General features: G+C 50.2%; 1 protein-coding gene across 4 annotated transcripts in view; it reads right to left on the bottom strand.

The window, feature by feature from the left end:
- Nucleotides 1-20,351, bottom strand: part of HDLBP (high density lipoprotein binding protein) — a 1,657,332-nt gene that overhangs the window by 1,413,756 nt on the left and 223,225 nt on the right. For all 4 annotated transcript variants that reach the window (XM_078665718.1, XM_078665720.1, XM_078665719.1 and 1 more), the window contains exon 5: nt 14,689-14,904. In XM_078665718.1, coding sequence (XP_078521844.1) covers nt 14,689-14,904 — 216 coding nt within the window. The remainder of the gene's footprint in view (nt 1-14,688; nt 14,905-20,351) is intronic.

Raw genomic sequence — 20,351 nt, 5'->3', positions numbered from 1 at the left:
TGCAGGAGGCCATCATGCCTATCAACTGCATGAACACTCTGGCTGGAAGCGAGTGTTGTGGTCTGAACTTCTGGATTAGAGACTGCATGCTGTCTATCCTGACTTGGTTTGGTTGAGCCATGGCCGTCAGGGTATTGATCGTCGCACCTAGAAACTGCCGGACATGTGCCGGCTGAAGATGCGACTTTGGGTAGTTCAACGAGAAACCTAGATTGTGAAGGAGGTGAATGGTAGTCGACATATCCGCGGCGCACTGTAGTTCCGACTTGGCTTGAACGAGCCAGTCGTCCAGGTAGGGGTAGACATGGATGTTCTGCCTCCTGAGGTGCGCCGCTACTGTCGCCAGACACTTGGTAAACACCCTCGGGGCTGTGGTGACTCCGAAGGGTAGGACCTTGAACTGGTAATGCTTGCCTTGGATAGTGAACCTGAGGTATTTCCTGTGGGACGGGTGTAGTGGAATGTGGAAATAAGCATCCTTGAGATCTAAGGTTGCCAAGAAGTCCCCTTGGTTTAACAAGGGGAGAATCTGTTGCAGTGTAAGCATATGGAAGTGTTCCGACAGTATGTACAGGTTGAGGGGACGTAGATCTAGAATGGGCCTGAGAGATCCGTCCTTCTTTGGAATAAGGAAGTACAGGGAATATACCCCTGTTCCTTCCTCTCCCACTGGCACGAGCTCGATTGCGCATTTTTGCAGCATCGCCACTACTTCCTGCTGCAATAAGTGCAAATGCTCTGCGGACATAGGCCGTTGCCTTGGTGGAATGTTGGGTGGAGTGGACTTTAACTCTAGACAATAACCGTACTGGACAAGTTGTAGCACCCACCTGACTGTGGTGATGTTTCTCCAGACGGGCAGGAACTGCTGCAGTCTTCCCCCGACAGGTGTTAAGTGGTCGGGGGGCAGTGACAGAGAGTCACTGGTTGCTGTTATTTCTGTAACCTCCCTGGTTCTGTTTAGTGAACGAGGATTGTGCTCCACCTTTTGAGAATTGAGATTGTTGACCCATTTGTCCTCTGGTGACTCCACGTGCACCTGAGCGACGAAATTTGTTGCCACGAAACTGTTGTGATTGTAGGGCCCCCATGGACTTAGCAGTTTCTGTGTCCTTTTTTATCTTTGAGGGTGGTGTCAACATCTGGACCAAACAGTCGATCAGGATTGACTGGCTGATTAAGGATGGTTGTCTGAATATCAGGTTTAAACCCAGATATGCGGAGCCAAGCCTGTCGCATGACGCTAGTGTTGATCGCCCTAGCTGCTGTGTCTGCGGCGTCAAGTGCACACTTGATGGCTGCGTTGGAGATCAACTTTCCTTCCTCCATAAGCAGTTTTGTGCCCTCTTGAAACTTTGGAGGCAGGTGTTGTACAATCTGTTCTAGGGTGTCATAATGCGCCCTATCGTAACGTGCTAAGAGTGCTTGTGTATTAGAAATACGCCAAAAGTTGGCAGCCTGTTCATCTTCTTCCTGGTCGCCGAAGATGTTTTCTGGATCGGGGGCCGCTTGTCTGGCCTCCAGGCGCACCGCGCGCCGAAGCTTGAGAGTCTTTTTCGACCTGAATTGAGCGCAAGCCTTACACTTGCCATCGTCATGGTCCGGTGAAAGGCATTTGTTACAGACCGGGTGGAGGTCTATATGTGGGTACTTGGACCCACAGAGCGGACAGTACTTAAACGGACTCCGCTCCATGCTGTAAAGTTGTAGTCGTGTCGCGATGAGAAGGCCTCGATGTTCGAAGAGTGTAGACTCCGTTGAATCCGACTTCAAGAGTTGGAAGAACCCGAGACCGTGCGCGAACAATACCGACGCTAGAAAATACAAGGCCTTTTGGCCTGAAAAAGTTAGTTTTTCTCGGTTCCGACAAAGAGAAGTCGGGACCACATCCGAACCCAATGGCGGAAAAAAACAATCTGGGGATGGAGCCGATGCCCATGCGCACTGTAGTCCAGGGGAGGAGCCACCTATCTCAGGATACTTCGAAGACTCTTCCAGGACAACAATGTGCGATCATCCGGACCCAACACTAGGCGGCGATCTAATGCTAAGATATGAATTTAGCAGCCCACATGCCTCGAACCTATCGACCCATCTCCCAGCTCCCCTACCTTTCTAAAGTTCTAGAGAAGCTGGTCAATGTACAACTGACCAGATACCTAGAAACAAACCTTCTCCTAGACCCTTCACAGACAGGTTTCAGGGCCAATAATAGTACGGAGGCAACGCTGCTGGCAGTGTCTGACAGTATCAGATCTTCCACCGACCAGGGGGGGGGGGGCGGTGGCACTGATACTGCTTGACCTGTCAGCGGCGTTTGACACGGTCTCCCATAACTGCCTGCTGAACATTCTTAGCAGCAAGGGATTCAAATCCATTGCATTAAACTGGCTACACTCTTTTCTGAGCAATCGTACCCAGGCAGTACACATGGGACAATTCCACTGCAAATCGAGCCCCATCAGTTGCGGAGTCCCCCAAGGCGCCTCATTAAGCCCCACTCTCTTCAATGTTTATATGTCATCTCTTGCCCATATTGGAAGGAAGTGGGGCATTGGCATCTGCTCTTATGCAGACGCCACGCAACTGATAGTGGCTCTGGATGAAAAACCGGAGACCATTAAATCTAAACTGCACAATTGTCTCTCAGAAATGGCCCAGTGGATGCACTCACACTGCCTAAAACTGAATGCCGGGAAATCCGAGATCCTACTGTTTGGCGGCGCCAAACATGTTTGGGATATCACGTGGTGGTCGCCCTCGTTAGGAAGGGCCCCTACTCCGAAACACGCTAGGAACTTAGGCGTCATTATGGATGACGCCCTATCCATTAAAGAGCATGTGCGAGTTCTCTGCGGGAAAGGTTTCGCAAACTTGAAACTTCTAGCCAGACTTTTTCCCTGGATTCTCCCGTACTGCAGGCGTGCTGTCACACAGGCTTTGCTGGTCAGTCGTCTGGACTATGGTAATGCGCTCTTCGTGGGGATGAATGAGCACCTGCTTACACGTCTGCAAGTACTGCAAAACTCTGCAGCTAAACTCATATGCAATAAAGGAAAGCTCGATTCCGCCTTGGACTACCCGAGAAAACTTCACTGGTTACCTATGCGCCAAAGGTCGGTTTTTAAGTTGCTCTGCCATGCCCACAGGGCCCTCTATAAAACCGGCCCCATCATCCTCCAGGGAAAGATTGAATTCTATGTCCCCACTAGGAACCTACGCTCTCTCCAGTCCGCCCTAGCAAGAACTAAGCGCATATATAAAGCTAGGACTGGTGGACGCTCATTCTCGCATCTGGCCGCAAAGAAATGGAATGAGCTCCCCCTTGACTGAAGGCTTAGCACTAACCACCTCCTGTTTTGAAAGAAATTAAAGACCCACCTCTTCCCCAAACTCTAATGTTCACCTTAGTACAGCTTGCAATAGTCTCAGTACTGGTATAAGCGCCTTGATATCCCCTGGGATGAGTGTTGTGCTCTACAAATACCACAAATAAATAAATAAAAAATTAAGAGTATATGGTGCTGGGAGGTTGTCATTACGAACTCCACAGCATCATAATGGCTGCACTGAAGACTGGGAAGTTTGGTATCAAACTTTTCAGCACATTAAACCCACACTGATGCCACTGTGTGATTTAATGTAAAATGCAAGACAGAGGGCATCTTAGAGATGTGCCCTGAAACTCTACCAACTCCTAGCGACCTGACTGAGTGGCTGTCACCACTAGACATGTTTCTGGACCCCTGGGTTGAGAGCTTGCCACTCTCTGGGGCCTGAAACAATGCACATCCTGGGACGAGGTGCCAAGCCCCCTCCCCCAGGATGGGCAGAGTTCACGAAGGGGAAGCTTCAAAGGCATACCGCCTTTGGGAGCCTCTCCAGATCATTTGCTGCTTTCAGCAACTTGCCCCCACAGTTTCTACCCCCCCCCTTTGGGCGGGAGAACCAGCGGGAAAAACAAGTGAGGAAGAGAGGTGTGCCCACCTCTGCCAACTCCACCCCTAAGGTGGGGGAGGTGAGGAAGTACAACCTCAAGTCCCCGTCATCTTGAGGAGGGGGGACCCAGGCAACCAGGGACAGGCTCCTGCCCCCCTCCCACTGGAGAGTGGCAGAATAGAGGGTGTACCCAGCCCAGGGAAGGGACCCATTGGTCCCTGACTTTTACCTACCTGTAACGCCCCTAAATTTAGAGTCACCCTGTACCTTCCTTCCTCAGATCCAGCAACAAGAACAGAATGAGAAGCCGTGCAGAGCTATCAAGGACCACGCCCACTGACTTGCCCCCAGCCCTACAGACCCGTCTCCCCTGGAACCTGCTCCTGCGAAATCCCGTCGTGTCCAGAGGCCAGCAACCTCAGAAACCCCGGAGGACCTGCCTGCAACCACTTTCCAAGCTGTTTCTTCCGTAAACACCGGACGGGTTTAAACTGCAGCTTCTGGTGCCAACCAGGAACCACGAATCCAGCGCACACTGCACCCACCAAGCCCGGCCCGTGCTTGAGTGAACAAACACCAGAAGGTAGTCCCCTCGGCGATCTGACCCGAAATCCGGCGACGGCCGACCTGCCTCAAGCCTGCAGACGACGCCTGCAGCATCAAGCCAGAGGACCCCTGTGAGAAAAAGTCATCTTTCTTGCGTGGTATGCCCCCACTTTTTGCTGAATTGCTGATGTGCTTCGACTGAGTGTGCCCTGGGCTCCTGCCAATCAGGTACCCAGGGCCTGTGTTTCTTCCCTAAAAACTGGATTGAAGCTAAAATCCAATTGGCATCTCTAGCCACATGTCAGCCCCTGGTAAGTGGTACCCTAGGTACCCAGGGCACTGTGAGCAGAGAAGACCCCTAAGGGGTGCTGCAATGTGAAGGCGTTCCTGCACTGGCCTTATATTTTAATTGTGCAATTCCATCTGTAAATATTCTAAACAGGTGACAAAAACAAATAGCATACTAAGTTAATTCAAAACATTACAAATTTTATTTTTTTCTCATTTTTTCAGTTCATATAAATACTGTTTTTCATCCAAAATCACGGAGAAAGTAATTTCAATTCATATCAAAAATCATGACAAATACAATTAAATCATAAATATGTACAACACGAATAATATATAAAAATTACCCCTTGGTAACAAACATATCTCTCAACATACTCGCGTGCTAACAATCATACCACACTCAACCTCATACTCAAATGGAGAAAGGAACTGAATAACTAATGAGCAGGATGACAATGCTAGAATGTGGGCCACCAGATGTACTATTTGGCCATCGCAGCAGGTCTACGCGCGTTTCGGCAGCTCTAGGCCGCCTTCAACAGGACCTTTTTCCTCGTGATACTGTAGATACCAAGGGACCAAAGGCACCAACAGCGGTAGGGTCACAGAAAACCGTCTTCCGTGGTTGTCAAAGGGCGGGATATCCTATTTATCCTTGAAATAGCTTTAGAAGTAGTTGTAAAAGCCCGATGTGACAGTCGGTTCCTAGATGTTTGTAGTCAGGAAGTAGTTTGGGACATGAGCGGTCAGCGGGAAATCAGTTAAAATCATACCATAATTTCAGTTTATTGGGAAAGACACATTCGTGGGTAAAGTTGCTCCGTAGTCAGCCTCCCTTACGTAAATGCTTGTGGCGTCGTGTACCCGCACCGTCTGTCTCCTCTACCGACAAAAAAAAAACAAAAAAACCAAGGGGTGCAGCACTTATTGCGCCACCCTTGGGGGCCCTGCACCCCAACACACACACCCTGCCTTTGCAGGCTGAGTGTCCTGGTGCAGAACTAAACAGTCGACATGGCACACATCCATGTGTGCCATGCCCACAAACCCACTGCCCTGGCATACATCAGTCACCCCCCTAGCTGGGTGCCCTTTGCCAGTGGTGTGGGCACAGGTGCATGAGCAGTGTGCCCCTACAGTACCCAGGGCCATTCCTGGGCACTGTAAGTGCAGTGATGCCATTAAGAGTATATGGTGCTGGGAGGTTGTCATTCCGAACTCCACAGCACCATAATGGCTACACTGAAGATTGAGAAGTTTGGTATCAAACCCCAGGACATTAAACCCACACTGATGCCAGAATGGGATTTAATGCCAAATGCACGACCGAGGGCATCTTGGAGATGCCCCCTGAAACCTAACCTACAATCCACGTCTTTTCTGAGAGGCTGCCACACAGCAGACATGTTGCTGGACCCCTGGGTGGAGAGACCACCGCTCTCCTGGGCTGCAACAATGCACATCCTGGGCGAGGTGCTAGGTTTCCTCCCCCAGGATGGGCAGGGGGAAGCTTTAAAGGCATACCGCCTTTGTGAGCTTCTCCAGGCCACTTGCTGTGTTCAGCAAGAGTCTTCGAAGTATCCTGAGATAGGTGGCTCCTCCCCTGGACTACAGTGCGCATGGGCATCGACTCCATCCCCAGATTGTTTTTAGCCATTGTGGCAGAGATGGAGTGAAAAGTGTAAAGGATGTCCATGCTAATGATTGAATGCAAGAGTGTATCTGCAGCTGCGACAGGCACCGGGAAGGAGGGTGGGCGATATGAATGTTAGCAGCCCTACATGCCAAGAACAGATGCATACTGGTAAGTAGCATATTCAGTTCGAGGCATGTGGGCTGCTAAATTCATATCTTTTGCATAGAATACATAGCAGTCCCTCCATTAACGGCGGTTGCCCGTGCCAGCTGCAGAAACCTGAAAAAGTGCCTTGAGAACAGCCTGTCCTACAGCTGCTTGCTGCTTGGAATGCACATCGACACAGTAGTGTGTGGTAAACGTGTGCGGTGTAACCCATGTGGCTGCTCTGCAAATGTCTTCTAAAGGAATGTTTCCCAGGAAAGCCATGGAGGCCCCCATTTTGCGGGTGGAGTGCGCTCTGGGGGGTATTGTTAAGGTACGTTTAGCTTTTTGATAACAGATTTGAATGCACTTAAATATCCACCTGGCTATTCCTGCTTTGGAAATAGGGTTGCCTTTGTGCTGTGGTGAGAAGGCAACAAAAAGTTGTTTTGTTTTCCTAAAGTGTTGTGTCCTGTCAATATAGTGCATCAACGCCCTTCTAACGTCCAAGGTATGGAGCATTCTTTCCGCTACTGATTGTGGGTTTTGAAAGAATGCGGGCAGGTCAATAGTTTGGTTGAGATGAAACTGACACCACCTTCGGAAGGAATTTGGGGTTAGTGCGGAGTACCACCCTGTTTGGATGAATTTGTATGAATGGCTCCTGGATTGTGAGCGCTTGCAGCTCACTGACACGCCTTAGTGACGTAATAGCAATGAGAAAAGCCACTTTCCATGTTAGGAACTGGAGTTCACATGAGTGCAGTGGCTCAAAAGGTGGGCCCATCAGCCTGGTGAGGACCATGTTGAGGTTCCACACCGGAGCTGGTGGTGTTCTTGGGGGAATGACTCGTTTAAGACCCTCTAGGAAGGCTTTAATGGCAGGCACCCTGAAAACAGAGAGATGCTGCCTGTTCTGAAGATAAGCCGCTATGGCGGATAGATGTATCCGAATGGAAGCGTACGCTAGATTGCATTTGTAAAGATGTAACAGATAGCAAATGATGTTAGGAATAGATGCATCTAGCGGGTTTATGTTATTGGCTGTACAGTGAATGACAAAACGCTTCCATTTTGCAGCATAGCATGCTCTGGTAGTGGGCTTCCTTGCCTCCTTGATGATGTCCATGCATTCTGGAGGCAAGTGAAGGTAGCCAAAACTCTAGGACTTCAGGAGCCAGATCGCCAGGTTGAGCTGTTGCGGATCTGGATGCTGAATGTCGCCATGGTTCTGCGTCAAGAGCCTGGGTGTAAGGCGCAGCCTTTGATGCGGCACCACCGAGAGTTCTAGAAACGTGGTGTACCATGGTTGGCGTGCCCACGTTGGAGGAACCAGGATGAGTGTCATCGAGTGTTGCTTTAGCTTTCATGCCACCAGCGGTATGAGAGGCGCTGGGGGAAAGCGAACGCAAATCTGCCTGACCAGTTCATCCATATCGCATTGCCCTGCGACTGTAGGTGAGGGAACCTGGCGGCAAAGCTTTGGCATTTTGCGTTTTCCCTTGTGGCGAACAGGTCTATCTCTGGATGACCCCACTGCCTGAAGTACGGGCGGAGTACTGATGGATGCATCTCCCACTCGTGCATCTGGTGGCTGTACCTGCTGAGCAGATCCGCCATCTGATTGTCCTTGCCCGGGAGATGTTCCGCCATGAGGAAGATGTTCCTCTGAATGGCCCACTTCCACATGCTCTGAGCCAGATGAGACAACTGTGGAGAGTGTGTACCTCCCTGCTTTAGAATGTAGTACATGGCTGTCATGTTGTCCGTCCGGATCAACACGACTTTGTTGCACAGATGTACTTTGAATGCCTTCAATGCCATGAAGATTGCCATCAGTTCTAGGTAGTTGATGTGCATCTTCTTTTGCTGCGTCGTCCATAGACCCTGCACCGTGTAGTGGAGTACATGAGCTCCCCATCCCTGGAGAGATGCGTCCGTCGTCAGGATAATCTGTGGCACAGGCTCCTGGAACGGTCGGCCCTTGCAAAGGTTGTTTGGATTCCACCAATGCAGAGAGTTGTATGCCCGACCGGTTACCAACACTAGGTCGTTGAACTGTCCTTGAGCCTGAGTCCACTGATGAGCCAAGCATTCTTGGAGCGGACGCATATGTAGCCTCGCGTGCAGGACTATGAAGATGCAGGAGGCCATCATGCCTATCAACTGCATGAACACTCTTGCTGGAAGCGAGTGTTGCGGTCTGAACTTTTGGATCAGTGACTGAATGTTGTCGATCCTCACTGAATTTGGCTGAGCCGTGGCTGCCAGAGTATCTATTGTCGCGCCCAGATACTGCCGCACATGGGCTGGCTGAAGGTGCGACTTCGGTTAGTTCAGTGAGAAGCCCAGACCGTGAAGAAGGTGAATGGTGTGGGACATGTCGTCGGCGCACTGCTGGGCCGACTTTGCCTGAACCAGCCAGTCGTCCAGATAAGGGTAGACATGCACGTTCTGCCTTCTGAGGTGCGCAGCCACTGTCGCCAGACATTTCGTGAACACTCTGGGGGCTGTGGTCACTCCGAAAGGAAAAACCTTGAATTGATAATGCCGAATCTGAATGGTGAATCTGAGGTATTTCCTGTGTGATGGATGGAGAGGAATGTGAAAGTAAGCATCCTTAAGATCCAAGGTTGCGAGGAAGTCTCCCTGATTGAGTAAGGGAAGTACCTGCTGCAGTGTTAGCATGTGGAAGTGTTCGGAGAGAATATACTGGTTTAGGGGTCTGAGGTCCAGAATGGGTCTGAGGGACCCGTCCTTTGGGATCAAGAAGTACAGGGAGTACACTCCTGTACCTTCTTCCTCCACTGGCACGAGCTCTATTGCGCCTTTTTGCAGCATGACAAGAACCTCCTGCTGCAATAAGTGCAAATGCTCTGTGGACATAGGATGGTGTTTTGGTGGTATGTTGGGTGGAGTGGATGTTAGCTCCAGACAATAACCGAATTGGATAAGCTTCCTGACCCACCTGTCTGTGGTGATGGATTTCCAGACCGGCAGGAACCGCTGGAGTCTCCCCCGACAGGTGTGGAATGGTCGTGGGCAGTGACAGGGCGTCACGGTTTGTTGGTGGCGGAGGAACGGGAGTTGTTGTTACCCCTGCCTCTGCCCTTGGTGCGGTTGCCCCAATATCCACCTCTATTTTGCTTGGTGTAAGAGGATTGCGCCCCACTTTTATTGAATAGTGTTTGCTGGGACATCTGGCCTCTGGAAACACCTCTATTGCCTGAGCGACGAAAAGTGCTCCCCCGAAACTGTTGGGACTGGAGAGCTCCCAGGGACTTAGCAGTCTCGGTATCCTTTATTTTTTCCAGGGTGGTATCCACCTCAGGACCAAATAATCTGTCAGGGTTTACCGGCTGGTTGAGGCTGGTAGTTTGTATCTCCGGTTTGAACCCGGATATTCTGAGCCATGCCTGACGTCTCAACATCACACTGGTGTTAATTGCCCTGGCTGCAGTGTCCGCAACGTCTAGTGCACACTTAATAGAAGCGTTGGAGATGAGTTTCCCTTCCTGAATAAGCATCTCCGCTGCCTCCTTATATTGATCTGGTAGATGTTGCAACAGGGTCTCTAGTGTGTCGTAGTGTGCCCTGTCGTATCTGGCCAAGAGGGCTTGAGTGTTTGCGATATGTCAGATATTAGCTGCCTGAGCTGCTACCCTTTTCCCCGATGCCTCCAGCACTTTGGATTCTTTGTCTGGGGGAGGAGCTTCACCAGTGGTTTGCGAGTTCGCCCTTTTACGGGCATTAGAAACGACCAGAGAGTCCAATGGCAACTGGCCCTTGATGTAGGTAGGATCGCCAGGTGCCAGTCTGTATTTCCTCTCCATTCTAGGGTAGACCACCCTTGCCCGTGTGGGTTCCTTGAAAATGTCTGCAGCATGTTTCAGGATCCCTTTCAGCATAGGGAGAGTCTTCACAGTCTTTTCAGCTGTCGAAAAAGTGTCTAAGAGGAAGTCCACCTCAACAGGGTCAGCATGCAGCTGAAAGTCGTGGTTCTTGGCCGCCCTCTCAATCAAGGCATTAAATGCCGCAGAATCCTCAGTGGGAGAGGTCTTGACATGGTACACCTGAGGGTCCTGGGCAGTGTGCTGATACCCTGGGTCTCCTGCATCTGTCCAGGAGTCCTGTTGTTCATCAGGATCTGTGTTGGCAGGGAAGTTATATTCCTCGTCCTCATCCCCTGCATCCGAATAAGTGGGTGAGGGTGTGGCAGGTCTTGGAGTCAGAGGAACCAATGGTTCGTCCAAAACCGGGGAATCCGAAGCAGGCTTCTTGCGCTTTAAAGGAATCGTGAATGACTCCAAAGGCTGCGTCGCCGTGATCTTCCTTTTGTAAAGGGTAAGTTTCCCGGTGTCGGTGTCGATGAAATGTTCAGACTGCTCCACCAAGGGCTGTCGATGCTTCGAGCTCCCAATCGGGTGAGTTGGCTTCGACCCCGCAGATCCCTGCAAGTGCGCTTTGGGCACCGATCGTGGTGCGAAGGCCTTCGGTGCCACCTTCGCGGGCAACGTGAACAGGATTGGCGTCGAAGACTTTTGCGTCGTGGCAGTTAGCTTCGGGTGGAAGGTCCCTTCGGGTATTCCGCAGAAGCCTTGTCCCTGATGCGTTTGAGGGAGTCCGAGACATGCTTCGTAAAGGAAGCGGACGGTTTCGTCGACCCGAACGACGTTCTTGGTGAAGAATCGAGCATCGATGTCTTGGGCTGTTCCGGCCTCGGCGGAAGGGCATCCTTCTTAGGGGCGCCAGGCCCTCCTTCCGTGTCGATAGACTTCGGCGCCGACGTTCTTGTATCGGCGGCCTGGACTACTGGAGTCGGGGCCCCAGTTTTCGGCTCAACGCCCTTGCTTGACTTTGGCTCGACGCCCTTCTTCGACGTTGGCTCGACGCCCTTGACCGTTTTGGGCTCGACGCCTTTGGTCGACTTCACCGGGTCGATAGATTTTTTCGGCTTCGTGTGTCCCGACACCTCGGAAGTCGAGGGTGTCGATAGAGGAGTCGACGTCTTTGGTTTCGATGGCATCTCCACCACTTTCGTTTTTGCCGACACCGATGGTTTCACTTTCGGTTTCGTTTTTGGCAATGGCGGCTCCGCCGAAGTGTCCGTAGCCGGGCCCGCAGGCGAGGCCGTGGATCCTGGTATAAGGTCTTGGGTAAGGCCATGTAGCGATCCCTTGACCTGAGCTTTTGTAATTGTTTGAACGGGGCATAGCTCTTCCTCCGAGCTATCTTCCATGGCCCCATAGGTGTCAGGAAATCCCTGCTCCGTCGGGGAAAAGTCAACCGCGACTTTAAAGAACTTCAAATCCCAGAAAGCTATGCGGGAGGAGCGTTATGCAACACTGAGTAGTGGTTGCATAACGCAATTACTAGACGCCTATATAGGCGGTACTTGGGGGAGGAACGGTGTCTGATATTTTAGTCTCCACTTGACCGTACACCAAGCTGTTCCTGAGTACCCGCTGAGAGAAGAAACCCACAGGACCCGAAGACTAAGACTGAGGTGGGTCGAGAGTCTCCCCGGGCCGTTCTTAGTTTGTACGTCCTGTGTCTTCTTCGTGTGCAGCCAGGAACGCTTCCTTGCTGCTTCTGACTCGGACGAGTCGGGAAGCCTGCCTGTGTCATCGGAAGCGGAGAACCTTGCCACAGACGACTCCGAGGAGTCAGGAATCAGAGACTGCGGTTTAACTACGCTAGGACTGGTTGGTGTGAGCCGACGCTCCCAGCCTGTCCCCTAACACGGGAAACTACAGCGGTGACGCACACCTGGAGGTGTTTGCTGCGTCCCGGCTGTAGAGTTTACCGAGGACGATAGAGCATTGGCTCTCGTCTCTGGCATCAGGTCTTGTTAGGACAGCAGTGACGCATCACCAGGAGGTGAAGCAACGTCCCGCTATAAGCGAGGAAGAGGTCGAGCGGCTGCTCCCTTCAGGTCGAGACCCCGGCTGGGTGTCTCCCTGTCTCCTCAGTGAGAGAAGCTGTGGTATCCACGGACCCCTCGAGACACATCGAGTGGCATTGTCGGCCACTGTGTTTCTGCCCTCTGTAGGCATACGTCGGGACCGGCGTATTTGCAGAGGACAGGGTAACGTATACCGGCTGGAGTACCAGCGACTTTTCGCAGTGTTGGTTTCAATATAATGTATGTACAATAAACAACCAAGCATAGAGCCTTGTCGTGTCCTGATTTGCTGTGTCTGTCTCGACCCCGAGACCCCCAGGTGTTACAATAGGCCTCATTGTCTCCTACCTCGTCGACGACGACTTCTTGTACGTCTAGGCCTTCGACATCCGCTTGATAGTCGAGTTCGATCTGCTCCGCTGGAGGTGAAATCTGCATCCGAACTTAGTGTTAGTCCGCTTCTTCTCTCTCGAAGATGTCCACCGGTGCCGGGGCCGACTGCCGGGCCTCCAGGCGCGCCACGCGCCGAAGTCTTCTTCGACCGAAACCTGGAACAAACCATACAGCTGGCTTCATCATGGTCTAGCGACAGGCACTTGTTGCACACCGGGTGGACGTCAATGTGGGGATACTTTGATCCACACACGGGACACTTCTTGAACGGGCTCCGTTCCATGATGTGTTGTCGAAGGTCTTGCTGCGTCGACTGGGCCTCGAGCACTGAAGAGTCACGCGACTCCCTGGATGGCCAACTCGGGAACAGAGTCGGAACAGAGCTGGGCACCGAACGCAAACAATACCGACGGTTAGAAAAAGGCCTTCGGGCCTCGAAAAAGTCTATGTTGATTCCGAACTGGAGATAACGAAATTACATCCGAACCCAATGGCGGAAAAAAACAATCTGAGGATGGAGTCGATGCCCATGCGCACTGTAGTCCAGGGGAGGAGCCACCTATCTCGTGATACTTCGAAGACTCTTCCAGGACAACAATGTGCAATCATCTGGACCCAACACTAGGCGGCGATCTATGCTATAGATATGAATTCAGCAGCCCACATGCCTCGAACACTCATTTGACCCTCCTCGTGTGGTTCAAACTTAGTCAGAGGTTCATGCTCCCTGTGCTCTTCCCACAGATTTGGTCTATGGTGGCCTTACTGGGATTCAAAACCCTTTTAACAATTTGTCAAAATCCCTCACTTTGCAACCATTTTAATCACCAGTAAATGTTTCTTATAATCTACCTTCAGTGCTTGTTGATCAGCATTGACTGTCAATGTTCTCCTCCGCGTTTCCTTGTCCTTTGCCTTTTTTTCCCCCCTTCAACCTGTTTTAAGCACATTTCAGGTTCTAAGCTTTCTGCGGTGTGCTTCGTATTGGACCAGTGGGGCTCTGCTTTGTATCCAGAAGGTTCTCTGAAGACTTGGAGGTGTGGGGTGGGGTGTGGGGTGTGGTGTGGGGTGGGGTGTGGTGTGTGTGGTTTGGGGGTGGGTGACGTGTGGGTGAGTTAACTGTTGGTTTTTCTGCTGTGAATGCATCATTGTATAACATGCCCACCTTTAATTATCCAAAACTTTAGTACTTTTGGCTGAAAATCAGCACCAGCTTCACAACCCTTGATGCTATGGTCATTGGTAGACACAACATGCACTTCGTGCTATACTTTCGAGCAAACCTGTGATTGCATGTTGGGCAAAATCTAAAGAGCATCCCTATCTACCCTCCAACACCTCTGGGTTATTGGTTGCATATTCTCAGACCACATGGTCAAGCCATCAGCGAGGGTCGGACTTCAAAGTATTGTCAACGTTCTCACCCATTTCATCGATGTTCCGATAGCTAAAAATGTGCAGATGACAACAGAGCACAGAGGCTTCTAGGTCCTACATCTGATTAACAAAAGGAAGGCCATACCAGCAAATGGTCCTAGATGACACCCAGCAGGAGACAAACAAGGACAGACTACAAAAGAAGAATTCAGCTACATGGTGGGAAAATGCACAGAATGTGAATACAGGAAAGACTGATGCTGCAAAACTTGAAGTTCTGATTTTGAAATCTATAGTGCAAGAAAATGATTATTTGCTCGATTGATGCATAGACCGGTAGAATCTGACGGCAACAAACAGTTATGTCCACAAATTATTAACATTTATAAAATCACTTAACCGTTTTGCTAAAGATTTTCTGTACAAGTCAAACCAGCATGGGACTCAAAGAACGCACCTGCGTTTGCAGTCTGGTGACTATCTCTTTCCGGGCCTTCATAACTTCTTCAAGCTTGCCGGATACCATGATGGAGAGCCCTTGATCCTTAGCAAGCGACAGCTCTAGGTGTGCTCCAGTCTTTTGCATGATATCCAGACAGATCTTGGCCTGCTCCCCTTCCCCAAACTGGTTCATGTCCTTGTACTTCCGCTCCTCCAAGGGCACATGAAAGACCTGCACAAATTCAATTAAAAGCATAAATAACTTTTAGCATATTGCCTACACTGCCATAGTCCAATCGTAAGAGAAAGCTCGTCAACGGACACATACACAATAAAAACATTATATAGAAAACACCTGCTTACCTATTTGCCCAAATATGCCCAAGGCCTTTTCTTACAGCCTTGTGACAATCAGTGGTTATTGGACATTTTTAAGAATACGGTTTATTGTTTACGTCCCAAGGAAACATTTCTGGTCTATTCTTGTAGAATAGTGGAGTTATTCTCTTTGGCCATGTTGCGACAGAAGTGCTAAAGCTGTGTACCTTTTTTGTAAATTTTCTTTAACACCCCTGTGTGCTTTTTTGCCCAGTGATCTCAATTGTGCAACTACACAGGAAGTACGCAGTTCAGCTATACAAGTTACTTACCTTCGGTAACGATAGATCTGTAAGAAACATTTGTAGTGCTAGATTGCTTAACTTATAATTACCCCCTGGCGTCAGGCTGGATCGGCAGTACCCCAGCGCGTTGGTAGGCGTCGTCGTGCGGCTCCACGTGCATGGTTGGCATGGTCGCCAAGATGACGTCGCTGGGGCTACTTAGTCGCGCTGACGTCCGTTCTGTACACGACTTTCTTCGCCAGAAACACAGAGCCATGCAAGAAACTGACCACTGGTGCAATGAAACTAGGGCCCTGAAAGGGATGACCTTAACCCTAGAAATCAGTTTGCGTAATGGCGAGGATGGATGGGGCGGTAAGGAATCTATCACCACTAATGTTTCTTACAGATATATCGTTGCCAAAGGTATGTAACTTGTGCATCTGAAAGAAACAGGTAGTGATAGATTGGTGGTGGGTCTGCAAACCAATATCACAGCAGGAAGTCCTGGAGAGCAGAACGGCCAAAGAAGCAGTCGCTGCAGACTTTCCTGTCCAGGCAGTAATGCTTGGTAAATGTGTGCAGCGAGGCCCACGTAGCTGCCTGACAAATGTCATGCAAGGGAACTCCCCGTCCCAAAGCAGTAGTGGCTGCCATCGCCCTGGTAGAATGGGCGCTTAGCCCCACTGGAGGCTCCTTTTTAGCCAAAGAATAACTAGCCTTAATGCACAGAACGATGGTCATCTACCCAGCCGAACTTTGAGCACAGTTTCTCCACATCTCCCCCATCCCCTACCAATCTAATTTCTGTAACTTTTTCCTCGTCTCCCATGTTTTGATTGCGCTTGAACAATTGTAACTTGTTTGCCTGTAACTCTGATCCTCATATAAAGCGCTCCAATACCTCCGGGTCTAGCCAGTGCTATATAAAACTCAAATAAATAAATAAAAATGGTCCGCTTGTGCACGGCCTGACCTTTCTTGGAGCCTACGTAGCGAACAAAGAGTTTGTCATCCACCCGGAACTGTTGTTTGCGGTTTAGGTAGAATGAGGGCGCACATTTTGGGGCCAGACGGTGGAGCCTCTCCTCCTCTTTTGAGGGATGCAGAGACGGAAAGAAGGTGGGCAAAGTGATGGTCTGCCCAATGTGAAAGGCAGTGACAACCTTTGGCAGAAAAGATGGACAAGTCCTTAGAACAACTTTGTCCGATGGACAGAGAGAAAAGGAGGTTTAGAACAAAGAACCTGGATTTCACTCACTCTTCTGGCAGAGATGATAGCCACCAGGAAAGCGGTCTTTAAAGTAAGAGGACAAAGAGGACAGTTGTGAAGTCGCTCAAAGGAAGCACCCATCAGATATGTAAGAACCAGGTTTAAGTCCCACTGAGGCATTATGAAAGGAACAGGAGGGAAAAGATGAGTACCGCCTTTTAAGAATCTATTTACAACAGGTTGCTTCAAAAGGGAAGACTGAACTGGAAGCCGTACAAAGGCTGAAATGGCAGAGAGATAGCCATTTATAGTGCCCAGAGCAGATCCCTGCTGGGTGAAAGAAAGGAGAAGAACAATAGTTACTTACTGTGAACTGTGGTTCTCCAGTATTGGTGTCTTTCATAGATTCACATGCTTGAATATTCCCGGTCGTCGAAGTGGGAGTCCCACGGTACATAAAATAGCAGTAACATATGCATGTATACATGAAAAAATATCATAAATAAAAATATACATACATATAATAAATTGTAAATTTTAAAAGTACCATAGAACATAATAGGCCCATTGAAAAGCCCAAGGGAGAACTCACTTTAGTAACATATTAGTGTCATTATGTGTTGGTCCACATTCCAGCCAATCAGACTGTAGCTCCCTCTAGAACCTTCTCCTCAGAAGCCCAAGTCCTCAGATTTTCGTAGCACAAGTAAGTAAAAGTGCCCGAGGAGAAGAGAGCCTCTGAGGGGAGGATGGGAGGGTCGCATGTGAATCTATGAAAGACACCAATACTGGAGAACCACAGTTTACAGGTAAGTAACTATTGTTCTTCTCCAGTATTAGGGGTGTCTTTCATAGATTTACATGCTTGAATAAGAGTAGAAAGCAGTAAATCATCACAAGTCATAAAGGTGACATACCAAGCAAGTAAGGTAAACATATTAGACAATATGCAATAAATACCAAAATATTATTATAAAAACCTTTATGACTGGAGGCGGGTAGCAACAGAGGCTAACCTTTATTGGAAAAGATTCCGCAGCACCGCTTGACCTACTGCCGCATCTGCGGCGTCTGTTGATTGCAGGCAGTAGTGTTTAAAAAAAAGTATGGCTGCTCGACCAAGTAGCAGCCCTGCAGATCTGTCTTAGGGGTACCCCCGCAAAAAGGGCAGCAGAAGTAGACACCGCTCTAGTTGAGTGAGCACGAACTGGAACAGGAAGGGGCTTCCCAGCCCGTTGGTGGCAAAAGGATATGGTAGAGGATATCCACCTGGTAATGGTCTGTTTGGTAACAGGTTGTCCTTTGCAAATTGGGCCATACGCCACAAGCAACTGATCTGACTTTCTGAAAGTTGCGGTTCGTTGAATGTAGAATTTGAGACAACGTTTCACGTCCAATGAATGCAATGACCGCTCAGCTGGAGCATGAAAGAAAGTCTTCAGGATTACAGGTTCGTTGAGGTGAAAGTCACTGGGAACCGTCGGGATGAACTTCGGATTAGTTCGCAATGTCACAGCCTCATTGGAGAATTGCAGGAAAGGAGGCTGTATGGTAAACGCCTGGATGTCACTGACGCGTCTTGAGGATGTCAAGGCGAGCAAGAGAGCAACTTTCCATGTGAGAAATTTTAGACTTGCAGAGTGGATAGGCTCAAATGGAGGTAGAAGTAGTTGGACAAGACCAAATTTAAGCGCCAAGCAGGTGGAGGGCGACGGATAGGTGGAAACATCCTAAAAAGGCCCTTGTAAAATTGCTTAATGATTCTCGAGGAACATAGAGATGTGGAACCATCGTGGCGGAAGCGAGAAATAGCCGCCAGGCAAACTTTAAGAGTTGATTGTGACGGTCCTGATCTCGCCAGGGATAAAAAGAAAGGTAAAATCTGTTCAGGTTTTGCAGTCATGGGGTCCAAATCTTTAGTGCGGCACCAGACACAAACGCTTCCATTTTAAGTGGTAGGTTTTTATGGTGGATGGAGCGCGGGCACGCACTAACACCTCCCTGCAGTCCTTGTCGATATTTAAACGTGCAAATTCATTGTACTTAGGTCCCAGGCATGGAGTTGGAGGTATGCTGGATCCTGGTGACAGATTTGTCCCTGCTTCCTCGTGAGGAGGTGAGGTAGAAGATGAAGCGGTAACGAGTCGGACTGCGAGAAGAGGAGCAGGTCCGTGAACCATGGACTTGGCCATCTGGGTACAATCAGGATGATGTGGCAAGGTTGGAACCTCATCCTTTGTGGCAAGGTTGGAACCTCATCCTTTGTAACAGGCGAGGGATTAGAGGAAGTGGAGGGAAAGCATAGATTAAGTTGTTCGACCAATTGATCGAAAATGCATTTCCGCTCGACTCTGTGGGGATGCCGACTTGCAAAGCGTTGGCATTTCCTGTTGGCAGCAGTAACGAAAAGATCCATCTGCGGCTGGCCCCACCACCGGAAGATGAACTCGACGGTTGGTTGGTTGAGTTCCCACTCGTGATTGTCAGACGACGCCCGGCTGAGTGAGTCCGCCAGAACATTGGCCACACCTGGCACATGAATGGCTGTGAGATGAATTTGACGTTGAATCGCCCAATCCCATATTTCTTGTGCCAGTTGTGAAAGTAGGAGAGACCTCGTGCCGCCCTGCTTGTTGAGGTAGAGCATGCTGGTGGTGTTGTCCGTCCTTACCAGCAAAGTGTGTCCCTGCACTAACCTCTGGAAGGACTTTAGGGCTAAGAAAATCGCCAAGAGTTCCAGGCGATTGATGTGCCAAGTACGTTGGGTTGCTGTCCACTTTCCTTTCACAGACATGCCGTCGAGATGCGCTCCCCATCCCTCGAGAGACGCGTCTGTTGTAAGCGTCAGAGTTGGAGGTTCGTCTTGGAATGAACAGCCCGCAGATATGTTTGGAGGGTGAGCCCACCACTCCAGCTCTTTCTGGATGAGAGGTGTTAGAAGGACCTTGTCCTCGAATGACCCCGACACCTGTTTCCACTGCTTGTCTAATTCCTCCTGTAGAGCCCTCATGTGCAATCTGCAATTTGGGATAAGTTGGATGCACGAGGAAGCCATGCCAAGGAATGATTTGAACATTTGGACAGAAACGTACAGTTTTGATTGTAGGAACTGCACCATCTTTACCATGCGGTCCTGTCTTTCCTGGGAAACAAACACTTTCCCCTGCAGAGAATCTAGCGAGGCTCCGAGAAAATCTCGCCTTTGCGACGGATGAAAGTGACTTCTGGCAATTAATTGAAAGCCCCAAGGTTTGGAAGAGGGAGACGCAGACTTGAGTGTGCTGCTCCGTTAGGTGAAAAGTTCTGGCCTTGATGAGGCAGTCGTCCAGGTATGTGTAAAATTGGACACCTTGGAGACGCAGGAAGGCAGCTACCGGGGCTAAGATATTGGTAAAGACCCTCGGTGCTGATCAAAGGCCGAATGGTAAGACTTTGAATTGGAAGTGTAGCTGTCCGACTGTGAAGCGTTGTTGGACCTGGCCTCATGGCGTGGTCCTACCCCTCCCGCATGGCGGGCCCAGGACGATAGCCGCCCTCCACCAGACCTCGGGCGGCCCCTTCGGCCCGATCCTGCACGCCCCAACCCCACCGGACCGGCTACCATCCCGGTCCACCAGCGCAGGCCTGACCCCAGCGTAGGCCCATCACGACCTCAGCACGAGGCCGTGCCCGACTCCATCTTGGACCCGCCACGTCACAACCACGTGGCCTCGGCTCCAGCCCCGGCCCCAGCGAAGCCCCGACATCGAGGCACCAAGATCCACCCAGGTGGTCGAGTGACCACTCGACAGATCCCGGAGGAAGGGGAGTTTCGATGGGCCTCCAGCCGTTCCCGGACGCCTGGTATCAATCGCCCTCCGGCCT

This window comes from Lissotriton helveticus, chromosome 11, assembly GCF_964261635.1.
Source record: "Lissotriton helveticus chromosome 11, aLisHel1.1, whole genome shotgun sequence".
Classification (NCBI taxonomy): Eukaryota; Metazoa; Chordata; class Amphibia; order Caudata; family Salamandridae; genus Lissotriton; species Lissotriton helveticus.
The sequence above is the reverse complement of the archived record's forward strand: the minus strand, read 5'-3'. Positions and strand labels throughout refer to the sequence as shown.